General features: G+C 38.2%; 1 protein-coding gene across 1 annotated transcript in view; it reads left to right on the top strand.

Annotated features, from left to right (window-relative positions):
- Nucleotides 1-14,376, top strand: part of fam20ca (FAM20C golgi associated secretory pathway kinase a) — a 72,237-nt gene extending 57,861 nt beyond the window's left edge. Inside the window, exons 6-10 of the mRNA XM_051886065.1 lie at nucleotides 807-987; nucleotides 1,249-1,358; nucleotides 4,342-4,423; nucleotides 7,785-7,844; nucleotides 9,709-14,376. Coding sequence (XP_051742025.1) covers nucleotides 807-987; nucleotides 1,249-1,358; nucleotides 4,342-4,423; nucleotides 7,785-7,844; nucleotides 9,709-9,973 — 698 coding nt within the window. The 3' untranslated portion in view covers nucleotides 9,974-14,376. The remainder of the gene's footprint in view (nucleotides 1-806; nucleotides 988-1,248; nucleotides 1,359-4,341; nucleotides 4,424-7,784; nucleotides 7,845-9,708) is intronic.
- Nucleotides 14,377-16,624: the final 2,248 nt, after the last annotated feature.

The raw sequence follows: 16,624 nt of genomic DNA, 5'->3' as shown, positions 1-16,624 counted from the left end.
ATTAAGTACTGAGTAATATTAATTAACTACATATACTTACTATAGAGTTAGAGTTACGATTAGAGTTTGGTTTAGGGTTAGTTGCTTGCAATTATGCATAATTTACTGTTATTACTATTGTAAGTACATGTAGCGTGTAACAAGAACATTAAAATAAAGTGTTACCCAATTCACAAGGGTATTGTTACATTTTATTTTAAGGTGACCTTGTTACAGTGTAAGTATAGATTTAAGTACCGAGTAATAATAATTAACTACATGTACTTACTATAGGGTTAGGGTTTGGTTTAGGGTATGCATCATTTATAGTGTAGTAACTACATGTAACGTGTGTAACACTAAAAAATAAAGTGTTACCAAAAGTACATGTACTGTTTTGCGTCATACAATATGTATCACATTATAGTTATTTTCCTACAAATTCAATGAAAAATGGTTAATATATCATATTATATGATTTGAAACATGAATAACTAGATTATTTTCTTTCTTTTTTCGAAACTTGATGGACGCACTCCAAAAGATCAATTATTTATTCATTACAAATTGATGCATCAGTGAGAAACAGCTGCTCCACGTTATATAAAACTTAAGTATCTGGGGAGTCCGAAAGGTTGTAGGTTCAAACCCCGTAATGTGCGGTCAATAAGCTATTACCATTGTGTACTTGAAGACACTTAACCCCATGTTACTCCAGAGGGACTTTCCCTTTCCTCCTCTTTATCTTTGTCTCACTAGCGGTCCGTTTTGAGACCCCAAGAACAGTTTTTCTCTTTCCTAAGACCCTTTCTTCCTCACCTCTGCAGCCAACAACATCTGCTTCTATGGCGAGTGCTCCTACTACTGCTCTACAGAACATGCCCTGTGTGGGAAGCCTGACCAGATCGAGGGCTCCCTGGCTGCATTTCTTCCTGACTTGGCACTAGCTAAGCGCAAGACCTGGAGGAACCCCTGGCGCCGTTCCTACCACAAACGCAAGAAAGCTGAGTAAGCTCTTTTTCTCCGCTTTATCTCAGGTCTCCACGCACCACCCCATATCTTCATTAAACTACAGTCTGGCTTTATCAGCAAAAAAGACTACTGCTGTTCTCACTTACTCTCAGAGAAATCCTATCTGTGCCGTAAAACAATGGGCCATCCTGTTTGAGATGGCAGTTGTACTCTAATAGGGCTCTATTTGAGAAGGGGCAAAATGCAGCTCAAATTCAAAGGTGAAGTGAGTTTCTTAGTCGTTTTCTCTGTTATAAGGTGGGAAGTGGATCCGGATTATTGTGATGAAGTCAAACAGACTCCTCCCTATGACCGAGGCACACGACTTCTGGACATCATGGACATGACTATCTTTGACTTTCTAATGGGTAAGTGTTTGAAATTATTGTAGTATTCATGAGTACAGGCTCATGAAGTCTTGGATAAAATTGAATTGACTTCCATTATTGCCCAGGGAAAAGATAGAGTTCATTAAACACCTTTTGTGACAACATGAACCTATATCGGCCATTGATTACACCTGTGCATTGTGTCTCCTGGAATTTGTGTAATAGTCGGCCAATCAAATTGCTTAATATGGTCAATGAACTATACGAAAGCCTATTTCTGCCTTAATGTGAGAAATAAATAGGGAATTGTGATATACAGTTTAAAAATAAGAAATAGACACATTGTGAAGTCACAATTAAACAAAGTCAAACTGTATGATAAAAAAAGTCAAAAAGTTGTGAGATAAAAAAAAAAAAAATCACATTTGTGAAATATACAGCCACATTGCGAGCTCTGTAAAGTCATGTCTCAAGATAAAAAATACATTTGGCAGATATAAAGTCACATTGCAAAATGAAAAAAAATTTCATAGTGAGATACATTTTTGTATTTTGCATTGTGAGATAAAGTCACATTGCAAAATAAAACAAATGACATTTGGGTGATATACAGTCACACTGTGAAATTAAAAAAAGTCACACTGTGAGATGTGGTCACATTGCAAAAAGTTACATCATGAGATAAAACTGTATATAAAGTCACATTGTAAGATGTGAAGTCACAACAACAAACAACAAAGTAACATCACAAATTTAAGATATAAAGTCAGGTAAAGTTTAGAGTTCTTGTTACATGTACTTACTGTAGTAAATTATGAAAAATAACATGCAACTAACCCTAAACATGACTCTAATAATAACACTAACCGTATAGTAAGTACATGTTGTTAATTAAAGGTGGGGTATGTAGTTTTTCAAAAACACTGTTTGGAAGTTAGTCGGGCCGACACTAACAACAAACGTGTAACCAATCAGCATTAGGGGGCATATGACGGTCGAGGAGCAAGAAGGAGATTTTAAGAAAGACTGCAGAAAGAGAGATGAGACAATACTAAAGAGCTAAAAAGAAAATCACTGGAATGAAGGTTGACTGGGCAAGCACTTTAGGACCCGCGTTAATTTTAGAAAAGCTTTCCAGCGTTAGAGAGAGCTAAGTGGGAAGGCCTGAAAACAGATGCGGAGGCTTGATTCCGCTTCACATGTGAGTAACACTGGGTTTGAGTGTCAATGATTGTCTTGAGCTGCTGTGCTGTTGGCCACTAACAATGAAGTTTAGCTGTGTTTAGCGTCATTGTTAGTGCACTCGCCTCGCCCGCCAGCAGCGAACGGGCCGGGGTTCGAGATCGACTCGGAGCAGGGTGGTTAATATTGGAGTGTGAGTTTTGGAGGCGGAGCAATGAAGAGAGGGGTGGGTTTGTTTGGGTTGATTTCAAATATCAACAATGTCCAACGGCGTTTTTGAAAATCTACTTACCCCACCTTTAATATTACGCTGTACTTAAGTGTATAATTACAATGTAACAAGGACACCTTAAAATAAAGTATAACCTAAAGTCGCATTGAAAGATATAGGCCTGGTTTCACAGACAGGGCTTAGATAAAGCCAGGATTAGGCCTTAGTTCAATTAGGACATTTAAGTAGCTTTTATTAACGTGCCTTAGGGAAAAAAAAACATTACTGATGTGCATCTTGAGACAAAACAATGACACTGACATATTTTAAGATATGTCAGTGCAAGTTGCTTTCAGTTAAAACAGCTCAAACATACATTTTAGTCCGGGACTAGGCTTAAGCTTAAGTTTAAGTAAAACTGGGGGATAAAGTTAAAACTGGGAGATACAAAGTTACATGTATATAAAGTATAATGTCTCAATTTCGAGAAAGTCACAACTGCAAGATATAAAGTCAGAAGTGTGGGATGTAAAGGCTTGAGTAGTGATCAGACTGTGGGTGGTCTCTGGGTGTGTCGTCTGAGTTTGAGAGTATTTTGATCCCGTCATCTGCAGTGGCCCTTGAGTGAGGTTGTTCTGGTGGGATTTCCCCTGTTCATCATAAGTCCATGCTGCTTTTCTATGGGGACATTGTGTGAACTCCATGGAAACAAACTCCTCCAGGCCTGGTTGTGTGGATAAATATAGATATTGATTCAAGTGTTAATTCAGTAGTCATTAACACAACTAAAATGATCAACTGAAGAACGTTTTCATATGTGTGTGTGTTTTTTTTTTTTTTTTTTCATATTTGACACGTCAGGCTTTTATGGCTCATATATTATGATATAGTGAGAACACGGAGCTCAAGCTCGAAGAGAAAAAAACACCTAAATTTTATTAGAGGGCCAAACTGAGCAAAAATATACATTTTGGTGCAGTTGCTGATATTTATATGACCAAAAGTAAGATGAAATTCTGATAGCTTGTAATGTAAATCAATGAGATCTTTGTAACAGTAAAGCAGATACTTGCATAAAATGTACATAAATATCACTCTATATCTCCCAATAATATGTCTTAGTAAGATGATATTTAAATGCTTAGTTTTATGATCAAATCTCTGTAGTTTTAAAGCATATAATGCAACGCAATACAATGACGATTGAGAGATGAACAGATAAACGTTCCTCAAAAGCCTGATGGATCATATTTGATAATCACATTTTAAAATAAGATTTTTTTTTAATATATATAATCAAGTAAGCCTAAAAAAGTCCAGTAAGTGTTCATCGTGAACAATATCAAAGTGATTCTTATGTTAAGATTTCACAGCAAAAAGACTGAACTATCAATCAGATGACTGAAGGCATGTAGTAGATCGTGTGCAACAGGTTTTTCAGCAGTTGTGATCATGGTGATAATTTAGAAGCTTTAGACATTTGCATGTGTAATATGATACAGTAGGCTTTATAGGGTTAATTTAAGGGTGCGATGGACTTCTTTTTATCATGAACATTGCTTTAAGTTATACATTCCACGTCAATCTTCGCCTTTTCACTCTCTCTCTCTCCATTTTTGAATTGAACAGGCAACATGGATCGTCATCATTACGAGACTTTTGAGAAGTTTGGAAATGAGACTTTCATTATTCATTTGGACAACGGCAGAGGGTAAGCCGTCTTTATTAATGTGTAACGTCCTGTCCGTCCTTCACAGCTCGCTCCTCAAAGCTCCACATGACTCCACAGGCACTTCCTTTTTACACCGAAACCATGGAAACAGAGTGCTTCTGTCTTAAGAGGTGTGAATATGTAGATGTGGAGTGGAAGGTCAGATTTATATGGCGTCGTGTCTCGGGGTGTAATATGTGTGCAGTTATAGGGCTCGCAGTGGGTAGAAGCCACACAGGTGCTCGCACAGATAAAGGATTTTGATTAAACTGACATTCTGCTTGACCGAAGAGGCAGATTTTTCATTCTCTACATTTGTTGCTGAAGTAGGCCACTGTGTAGTGCTGTAGGTCTCTCAATGCCAGATTAATCTAAGGTCTGGCTTAAATTTACACTTACTTTCTTCCATTTGTGTGAAATACAAATACCGAATTGAATTTCTGATGGGGTTTTACCGCAATCAATATGTTACAAAGGTCCTGTCATGGGATTATATAAAGAACTACTCTTTATTTGTCATTATTTTTGTTGAAGTTACTGTTCTGTCATTACTTGTGTTACATATGCAGTTTTGCAGTACAGAAATAAGAATATAACTCTAAATGTAAGTTATAGCCTCTGAAAAACACATTTCAGCCACACTGAACCACACAAGCAATGTATACAATTTGGCACAGCAATATAAAGTAATAGGGAGAGATCAATGTATATCAGCAGAAGGTGATTTATTTTTTCAAGTTATGAACTGCATTTACTTTGGCCTGAAAGTGTGTGTTTAAACTTTTATGATTGCTAAAAGTTTAAATAAGTTTTACACACTGCATATCATGCATCTGATTTCCATGAATTCTTTGAACATCATACTGGACTTGCTAGTACTGTATATTGGAAATTGGCTATTGAGGTTTTTTACCATCTTTATTGTTATGAAAAAGAAGTACACTTTAGCATACTTTTAAAACAAGTACTTATTATGGAAATTTATAAAACGGTTCGTTCCTGTCCTTGATTCTGATTGGTCAATAGCTGTTTCATTCACGATAAAACACGGCTATGACCGCTTCACCCAACAGTTCTGTGTATCACTACACAACACCCTTAGCAACCACTCTTAGCAACATAAACTGTTTGTTCTCAATTGATATTGTTCATTGAAGCTTACTGTATTATGTAGAAGATGTGAGACACAATAGATTCTCACAATAGATTATGCCTATTGTGAGAAAGAGATCGAGTGAGTGAGTTTATTACCTGCATTCAGATTTAGCATTTTCCTTCAGGTCAGTCCTATGTTCATAATAAAAAATCTGTTTAAATGTCCGATGTATTATCTTGTCCTTTTAACAGTTAAGGGGTTTTCCCGTGACTGACAGCGCTAGTCAAAGCATTTGTCAGTTGCGTCTTGTTCTGTGTTCACAACAATTCAGTCTTTTCAATGTAAAAGTCTTCGCTACTGACTGACACACTCATAAAGACAGTGTTTGCTGCCATCTAATGGTGTGAAAATGTAACTTCTGTTGCTGTTCACGGTCAGGGACTACTTTTTTTTGGCGGAAGGAAGGCTTTTAGAAAAACTTTACTTCATGAAAGTTGCATTGATACATATTTCTGGCTTTAATATTTGTATTGTGTGGTAACCATTTTATAAAAGCAATAAGGTACTCGAGGCTAGTGCTGTATCGTGAATAAGTATCGCTTCGTGTCGTGCCTAATATAACGCCCTTCAGCCGTGACTTATTCACGATAAGCCTCTCGTACCTTATTGCTTACATATATATTAGAAGAGTAGATACTTATGTGTTATCTGAATGTAATGTTTTCGTACACTTAATTGCATGTTAATTCCAATAGTTGAACTTTTTATAACCCACTTAAGTAGGACTTAAGTACATCTTTATAAATATGATTAAAGTGACATGAAAGCATGGCAAAAGTTAATTAAAATTATTTAAAACGTACTGCGAAGTAAAACTTTTAAAGGTGCAGTATGTAATATTGACAGCTAGTGGTTGAAATGAGAACTGCAGTCCAAATTCAGAATATTGGAGAGAGTTGTTTCCCTCGCCACCACCTCCTTAAGCCCGGGATACACCGCACGATTTTTGGCTGTCCCAGACGAAAGATTGCCATTGTGAAACAATCGTGGCGATTTCTGTGATCGTGGCTCTTAATTGGTGGTCCTATGTTGTACAGTGAGAGAGGTTCAAAGACGGCCGGTCTTGCGACCAAAGACAGCCTATGATTATTTTCTGACAGTGTCAGAAATTCAGCATGATCAACACACAGTGTGTTTGCTGCTACGACCTACGTCTACTGACCAGCCAATGAAAATGTGACATGAAATCAACGCACTAAATTCAACATGGCACTAAAACTTAAAACTGCTTACCTCAAGCTCTTTTCCCTTCTTCTTTCGCCGCTTCATTTTTTTTTTTCAGCACATAAAAACTACAACTGCCAAAGTATGATTCAACATTGTCTTTTTGTTTACCACCAGTGCATGCTGATGACATTTTATTCTTCTATAGAAACTTGCATCATAGCCTACAAGTCATCATCTAGAGTCTACATGTATGTCGTACCCAAGTTTAATAGATCCATGTCGCACAGTGTGATAAAGTAATGATCTTATAGGATTGCTAAAATCGTGCAGTGTATCCCGGGCTTTAGACTTGACGCTCACACGTGTTGCCAGATTGAGGACACGCAACAGAAACAAGCATAATTGACAATGAAAAGCAACAAGCCTTAAGTTGATGAGTTGGTTTATCCGTGTTTTAATATGCCTCATAGAGCTTTTTAGATGGATGTTGAGGCTTGAGGTCAGGTAGAATCTGTGATCTCTGACCCAATTCGTTTGCTGGCTTCCATGGCTGCAATACGCTGTGTTTGCCGCCAACTGGCAACCCCGGGTGTCGAAATACCATTAGGCAAATTTGCAGCGGGCAGGGTCACACAGACCAAAACAAAAATTGACTTTCCGACACGGATCACGGATTTCAAAGTAGAATAACTGGCTGTGGCATTGTTTTGTGTGAACTTGGCATGTTTCCTAAATATCTGCAAACATATGGTATTTTTATGCTGTAGTACAGCAAAAAAAAAAAAAAAAAAAATACATACAGCACCTTTAATTTCACTTTTTAAAAGTGTACTTAGCCATGAAAGTGTACTCTCTTTAAGTACACTTAAGTGGCCTTTTATTTCAGTAATAATATAATTTCTGCAAGTACAGATTTCTAAAAATATATACTTTTAAGTACACTACAAGCGCACATTCAATACAATTAAGGACACTTCTTCATTATTGAAAAATATAAAATATTAGACATTCAACTTCTGTTTCTTTCTAACCCCTCAGATTTGGAAAGCATTCACATGATGAAATGTCCATCCTAGTCCCTTTGACTCAGTGCTGCAGGTAAGATTGTTTTTTCTCCTCTTTGAGACAATTCTTGAATTGAGGAAATAGCCTCCCAACTGATAGAGTGACTGCAGTGCAGTAATTCAGTATAGCACTGACACAAACACATCCTGCTGTCTGCTGTGCTCTGTTATTGCAGCCATATCCTTTATTGCACATTTACATTTATTTCCTGTGGCTGATGTTTTCTTGCTAGAACAATCTATATGAATGGTTGCAAAAAACACTGGCACACAAATTTGCATACTTCTACTCTGTATGCTGGTCAAGGTACAGACCCCTTTGTTACTAAAATTCTGTCACGGTTAGCATGTAGCTATATTTATTATTCTAAGAGGCCATTTAAACAGAACAAGTTTTTGCATTACACTGTGCTACTTTTCAATTGTTTTTTTCTATGTAAACATGCGCTAGATGGACGTCTTTGACTTTTTAAAAAAAGTGTTATTATTATTAGGAGTTTTAGAAGTACATTCTACATAAGACTACATCTGCATCAGATTCAGAACGGCAATCAAAACATAGTAGATCAAGTCCATCAACACCTCCAAAGCCTCACAGTCCTATAGCTCGTCCTAGCTGGACATGTCATTTAGTAACTTTGGGCAATTTTGATGAATATGCTGTTAATAGCGTTATTTTACATATGCATATGATTACATATGCTATCACTCATTTCTGCTGCTTCTTCACCTGTGTTTTGATCAGGAGATTCAGTACTCTTTCAGAAGATGTGTAATAGTGCCCCCCTACCGTATTCGGTCGTTAAGTCTGACGCCACGCGGCAGCGCTTCCAGATCCAAACACTCTATCTCATACCACAAGAAAACAACAAACGGTGCTAATATACACACACACGATGTGATGTAATACTATCAAAAAATTCATAAATTCATAAAAATCATAACCCTTATCTCCATACCGAAATCCCAGATGGCCAGACAGTGATTCATCTTTTATAAATCGTTAAAATATTAAAATCTGTGACGCTGTGAGCTCGGAGACTGTTGTGTAGACTGTAAGTATTTTAAAGGTTTAACTTTTTAAAATGTTAAACGTTTAATATGAATAGCGCTCATTAACGCCCGTAGCGATGGCATTCTCAAGTGAAACGAGTCGAGGCTTGGATCCAGAAACGTCGTTCCTTACGTCACGACTTAACAAGCGGATAACAGTGAAAACACAGAAAGCCAGAAATTTCTGCCAAAGGCGGGAAAGCGTTGTTTCATAAATGACAGAAATTTCCGTCAGTAGTGGGGAAAGAGTTAATATTCACAGATACTAGCCCATATCGCAATTTGATTGGGTAAGTTCGCCGTTTTTCAACCCACTTTTTGTTGTTACAATGTCGATAGTGTATGTAAATGAACAATGTTTCCTCGCTCTCTGTGTTACGTGGACTGAGAAATTCCCATTTATTTGTCAGCAAAAGTCCAACGGATGATGTAAAATGCTTCACCCTGCGGACTTTTGACAGCTCCAGGGCTTTCGTGAAAACTATAGATTGGCTTTTGACGACAACATGCCCAGTGCATTATGGGTGTTACAGTTTTCCTACCTATTTGGCAATAGGGAAGACAACATCCCTGTTTCTTTGTTTTCTCTAGTCAGGTAGCACTGATTTAAATTTTTCCCGCCTTTCTACCGCATAGGCAGCCAAGTTGTATTGAAAGCCTATATACCAGCTGTGAATTACCACTTTAAGTATACATTCCTAATTTTGATTTATTAATCAATAATTTGCCAAATTCCATGACATTCCGCATTAGACTGTAAATTCCTTTTTTTTTCTGACTGGATTCCGCAATTCCATCCATGTAAAGCTCTACATAGTTGTAACATTTACCGTTCTCTCTCACAGAGTGAAGAGGTCGACGTACCTGCGGCTACAGCTGTTGGCTAAAGAGGAGTTCCAGCTGAGTTCTCTGATGGAGGAATCGCTTCTGCAGGACCAGCTGGCGCCCATCCTCATCCAGCCCCACCTGGAGGCCATGGACCGCCGTTTGCGCCTGGTGCTCAAGGTGCTGGCCGACTGCGTGGAGAAAGAAGGCTTCCCATCAGTGGTGGAGAACGACCTGGATGGACAGCCCTCCTCGCACCACCACCAGGCGCTCAGAGGGAGGTAGTGAGGCCTGAACCTCAGTCCCTGTCAGTCAGTCGCCCACCATGAGCCCCACCGAGGCTTGTGCTCGAGTCACACTCTGAATTCAGTGAATTCCAAGACTAGCCACCAATGCCTCTGAGGAGCCAACCTATCCTGTGTGTAGATGCGTGATTTGGATGTACAGAGACTAGGAACGAGGAACGCTGGGATGAAAAAGTGGTTTCTGGATGGCCGAGGCTTTTGTTTGAGCTGTGCTCGCAGCTGAAGAACAAACTTTTCTGTTGCATCCTGATTTGTTTGACAAGTCTGCTTCTATAATTTAATGCATTTGCATATTGCTGAGTGTACAGAAGACTTTACAGAAGGGACCAAAGTTGGAACAGAGACCTATATATTCAAGTACACAACTGTTATTTACTTTGCTCATTTAGGTCTTTGACATAAGGGCACGTAAATGAGCTTTAATGACAGTGCTGCAGTGCAGTACTACTGTGCAAGGACACTTAAACACATCCTCCTCTGTACATTCACAATTCAGCATCATTTCCTGCCATCTGAACTAAGCCATCGTTTTAAATCTCACATCGTGCCATCAAGCCTTCAGTCATTCGGCACATTTGTTGTTTCATTTAGGAAAATTCAGAGGTGAAGTGCACACTTCATTTAAGGTTATTCAGTGGTGAAGCACGTGTTTAAACATCTCCATGGAGAATGAGAGAATGACGCTGATTGGTTGTTCAGGTGTCCTGTGCCCACAGTCAGTGTTTCCCACCTCAGGTCCCATGCTGAATACACCTGCTCTCTTTTAATCAAAACCTTAAGGACAAGCTGATGCTATGCTAGTGGAAGTTCATAATGTTGTTAGTCGTACTTCACGCTGAACCTATCTCGTGTCTCATCTGGCAGAGTGATTTCAGTGGTTGATTATAGAGTAGGGCACAGGCTTGAGGGAATGAAACAAACCAATTAAACATGTTGGGAACTGACACTGTGTCCTAACTAGGGCCCTCTTTACACCTGGTATTAAGATGCGTCTTGGTGGATCGGATCACAAGTAGATGAGGGAGACACATTCCCATTTACACCTGGTGTTTTAATCTGTCTCCTTTGAGAGGAGGGTCTATGTATGGGCTTTTTCTGATCTTTCAATCTAATATTGTGAAATATTAGACATTTTGGTTTTTCTGGTCCTAAATCCTACTCCACATAACTGTGTATTATGCTGTGTTCGATTCACAGTCAAACATGGGATATTCGTACTTGATATCTCTGATCTCTAATTCTCCCCTTAGTTTTGCAGGCGATGCATGGTCTATGAGGATTTGTCCTAGAAATCAAATTGGGGAGGTTACATGATGGTACGCAGTGCAAGCATTTTCTGTTCTGCGATTGTAGACAGAGATGATCAATCATAGTGTTTTACACACCTGTTTGAACTCATTAATGCATTTTAGTAACTTAAAATTGAATGTTTAGCAGTAACTCTGTACATCTCCCTGTGTGCCACCATGCTTTTGTGATTATACACCCATATCTATGTGCACAAAATCTTCGTAAGTTAGAAGTTGGAAGTGGGGTTCTATTGTACTTTTCCAAGTAAGACAACACTTTGCGAGTTGAAGGAAATTCATATATGTTCTGGGGCCGGATTCACAATAATGTTTTTAAGAAAGAAGGAAATTCTTAACTCTTTCCCTGCCTTCATTTACTAAAAAAAAGCGTGCCAGCCAGCACATTTTGAACAAAAAGCTGAGAAAATTGCATTTTTGTGAAAGATTCAGAATGATAATCAAAACATAGATGGAGTAGATTGAGTCCATCAACACGCCCAAAACTTGCAAGTTTTCTCTTTAGAACAATCTTAAGAAAAACGAAGAACATTATTATTAAATAGGCTATATATATAAAAGCAACACTGGTGGCCATTAAGTGAACTGCAGCCTTACTTACTTACTGCTCGTCCTCGCACTCGTGCACACAAGGGGCCCTATCATACACCCGGCACAATGCGGCGCCAGGCATGACACAAGTGTTTTTTGCTAGTTTCAGCCCGACGCAGTTATCATTTTCATGTCCTGCGCCACGTTGTTTAAATAGCAAATGCATTTGTGGCCATTTATGCGCCCATGGGTGTGCCGGTTTGAAAACAAGGTGTGTTCAGGGGCATTATCGGTGTATTGCCATTTTGAGGCAACTGAAATAAACTGTGCCATTGATCAACTGAAACCTCGTCTAAAGTCAATGCCGCAATATTTGTTTTGTTATTTAAAGAGCGCATTAGTAATCTGCGCCTATATGCACCCGCACAACGTGCGTGCTTTTTACACGAACAGGGACATGCAGCAGGACACAAACATGCCAAATATTAGTAATGAAAGGATTATTATTGTGTAAAGATTATTATTGTGTGCGTAAAGATACAAAAGCTTTGGTGGAATCCGGCTTGTCCCGTAGATGGTCTGCTCATGCCTTTAACCTTGCGCACGAGCAGATCCGTTCCCTTGCTAGAAAAGCGTTCAGTTTTTCTGCTTGTAAATTCCGCCATGTAATAGTGAATCCACCATGGCGTGAGTGTAATTGGCTTTTAAAGGGAATGGGAGATGAGACTCTGATTGGTTTATTTCACGTTATGCCAAAAACACACCCATTACTCATTAAGAGAATAGGGACAACCCTCTTGGACATTGCGATGGGCGCGCCGGCCATTTTTCCCGTCCTTAAACTAGCAAAAGTGGATTCGGACACACCCTAAGTGCACTTGCGCCGTGCGCTTTAGACCATGCGCTTAGATTGTTAAAATAGGGCCCAAAATGTACAAGAGACTGAACATGATTCAAGGCCACGATATACTCACGGCGAAGTTATTTTTCGTTCTTCGATTAGAAGTAAAAAGTAGTTGGAAATACCTTTGCAGTGATATACTGTTAACGTACGTCCTGACGCCATCTATGCTGCTGAGAGCGACGTTTAGATGAATATGTGAATGCTGCTACTTAAACAGCTGTTAAGAAAACATCTGATCATAACGATGTGGATATGTTTGAACCAGCTCTGCAGTTCACCGGCATCATGTCGACAGATTAAAACTGTTATGATAGTTTGAAGTATATTTGAGACTATAGACTATATAGATCTGTCTATGTGAGACTGTAGTTTGAATTAATCACTTTTCTTTGCATGACACTTTGACATTACATTATAGATTTGCGCTTTTGGCATTATCCTGAACATCGTATAAGCATTCATTTCACATGTCATTGAACAGAAAAGAGGTTCTTGAGAGCGAGAGTAACCGTCACATCCTTTGGAATTTCCCAGTGAAACCGTTTTGAGTCCTTCACATAAAAATCAGTCTACAGGCTTGCATAGACAACCTAGGAAGTCTCATTACAAGCTGGTCACACATTCGCAATAAAAAAGTAATTAATACATGAAAATTCTTACGTATAGCCCCTTTAAAAAGAGTTTTGAGGGAGTACAAAATTTTCTTAATTTTTTTATTATTCTTAAGAATGTGTCTTGAATCTGGCCCCTGAATAGCAAATTACTTGCTGCTGGAAAGTGGTTGGTGTAATGGTGATAGATCATTTTATTTTTCAGCATTAGTCACATATACTTATACTTTTTCAGCAAAGGTTACTATCACATTGCTCTGTATAAAACATGTTTTCAGCTCACTTATTTTGTATTGTGTAAACTACAGCCAAAAGGGCAATAGAGTGCCTTTAATCTTTCTAGCAGTGGTAATTGCCACTTCCAGTCTCATTCATTCACTCATATTCCTGCCAAAACATTGTAAAGAAATTTTAGTTGGTCTCTAAATGAAACCTTTCTGAAGTAGTCAGTCATGTGTGTTGTATGTTAAAAGCTCACATTGCTATTTATTAAGAGAGAGTACATTTTTGAGGAAATCTTGTGGGGTTTTAGGTCAGATTTTGCATTTGAGATTATTTTTGCGCTTTAAATTAAGTCCCTGTTCCTCGCAGATAATATAAAGATGATTTGATAATCTGACAGCTCTGTGTAAAGTGACATTATGGCTGAATCTTTTAAGAAGGGCCACATGTGTTTTGTGTTTAACCCCAGTGCCTGTGCAATGCTCAAGAAACTTGAATGTTTTGGGATTATTCACAAACTGACCTTTTAGTAGCCCATGGCCTGGTCTCAAAACAGTTTTTTTTTTTTCTTCGGTGGGAAGTGAGGAATTATGGGATGGTCAAGGCTTCTGTTAGCCAAACAGAATCAAAAACGTTCCCAATACTCTCAGTGTTTCTGTAAATATCTGTAAATACGGTACGTTGATCCAAAAGGCTGTTTTTGGAGCAAAAATGCTTCAATTTTCTTTTCATCTCTTAAGCATTGTTACTGTGAAGATCTGTTTGCAAAATGATAAAAGTGTGCAATAAATGAAGCTATGTTGTTGAACTCTTTTATGTGTAAAACGCAAAGCAAATACTAATTGTGAAAGCTCAAAAACTTAAATGAATGTTCCGGGTTCAATACAAGTTAATCCACGGTCACACTGGGCATGCTGTGATTTATCAATCATCTATTGGTCACACATCTTCTTGTGATACAAATTCGCAGGTCAGAGTTCACCAAATTAGAACATTTTAATTGCTCCATAGACTTCCATTGTAAATGCATTATGGTAAATACATTTTTGTGTGATTTTACAAACTGAGGGACTAATTGAGAGTGGAACCTACTGTCTGTGGTACTAGAGCTTAACTTGTATGAGCCTGTACGATTTCATAAAATACATATAATACATAAAATGAATAAAATATCGTGGCTGCATTTGAATATCTTAAACTCACAACTGCTGTCTGTAAAAAGAGCTCTGAAAGCAGATGTATCAGCTCTATGCTTCTTCAGATATGTGCGGCTGCTCTCTTATTCTGACACTCTGCCAGGTCATATACAGACATACATTTAGAGCCGATACATAATACCCCTCTAATCCGTAAACCCTCTATCTCTCACACCCATATCCTGCTATTTTCACTTCTATTACGTTATAATCATTCACATGCTGAGGCAGATACAGGACATGCAGGAATGTCACTGTGACCTTAAAGTAAAAACCTTCCTGACGGCAACAGAGATGAAGTTCAAGTCTGAAATTACATCAGTTGGTGTCTGTCACCATTTCATAAGGAACAAAATGGACTTTTTAAAAATGTCAAAAAAAGAAAAGAACTAGCTCCAGTACACTACATATAGTATACCCCATTGACTTTCATAGTATTTTTTTCCCATACTATGTAAGTCAATGGGGACCAGCAACTCTTTGGATACCGACATTCTTCATAATATCTTCTTTTGTGTTCAACAAGAAAGAAATTCATACAGGTTTGGGACAACTTGAGGGTGAGTAAATGATGACAGAATTGTTCATTTATTTTTCATTTTTATTTTTGGTGTACTAGCTTTTTAAGAGCATATTTACATGACAATGATGCAAAAATGAGTTTTTCATGTACAGATGACAACACTGTCAAAATGATTCCTATTCACACGGATCCGTGAAAACGACTAAAAACACTGTATTATGTACAGAGTTTAAGGGTTTTTTTGTAATTTACATGGAGACGATAACGGTATCCTTTTCAAAAACCTGCACTCTCAAGCCGTTTTCAAAAGTTTGCGTTTTCAGCCTTTGTTGTGGAAATGAATGAGTAATGTGTTACGTTACTTTTGCACTACTTTTTCTTACATGGGATAGACTTTCTTGTTTGTTTTTTAATTTAAAAATATATATATATATATATATATATATATATATATATATTTTTGACAAATATTTTCATTAAAGAAAAGTTCTATTTTTGGCAAATGTAAAGGCCCTTTCACACCAAAAGTGAAAGCCGAAGGAAATGCATATTCACGTCTGTGCAGTAGAGGGCGCAGCTCAAACAAACCTTTCAGCTGTGCTGCCATTCTGGATCGCAGAAGAATAGGACGCAGGAGACGAAAGTTCAACACTGGATCACCTAAGGTCAGCAGCAAAGACACTGGTTAATGAAGTGAGATTAAATACATAAAGTATATTTGAAGACTTACGATGCAAAAGCAGCTAAACGCCACCTCCGTCAGAAATGAAATAACGATATTGAGCGAATGCTCTCCGCACATAGTAACGTTCATCAAATACTTTCGCTTCAAATCCGCTAAATCCCAGCCTCTGTTCGTTGGCAGAATCCTCTAAACGCCACTTCCCTTTTGTCAGCAAAAGCCTCTAAGTCCACAGAACCGATCAGAAGACGCAAATCATGTGATTTCAAGACGAATGACGGTGTGCGTATGAGCCGGCTTTCAATAGTCAAGCTGCAAGTTTTTATCCTGTTTAAAGAGATCAGCAGGATATAAGCATAATTCTGCCCGGGTAAGGCTAAAGAAAATCGTTACAGTGGCAGTGAGAGGATTTCGCGAGTAGCATGTAAACACAACAGTGTTTCAACTGTGCTGCTGTAACTTTGACAGAAAGGACATCAGCTCTAGAGGTTTTTGCAAATAATAATAATAAAGCACACATGGACTTAGATGGTTTTGCAGCAAAAGGACATTTAAATTTCTTAAATACCAGTGAATTGACTAAAGTGACATTTTTGAAAGGCATTTCAATAACTGACTAATAACCTTTTCATTGCCATTAAAGTTAAATTACTGA

The sequence above is a fragment of the Ctenopharyngodon idella genome, chromosome 3 (genome assembly GCF_019924925.1).
Source record: "Ctenopharyngodon idella isolate HZGC_01 chromosome 3, HZGC01, whole genome shotgun sequence".
Taxonomy (NCBI): Eukaryota; Metazoa; Chordata; class Actinopteri; order Cypriniformes; family Xenocyprididae; genus Ctenopharyngodon; species Ctenopharyngodon idella.
Note: the sequence above shows the minus strand (reverse complement) of the source record. Positions and strands in the feature narration are given on the sequence as shown.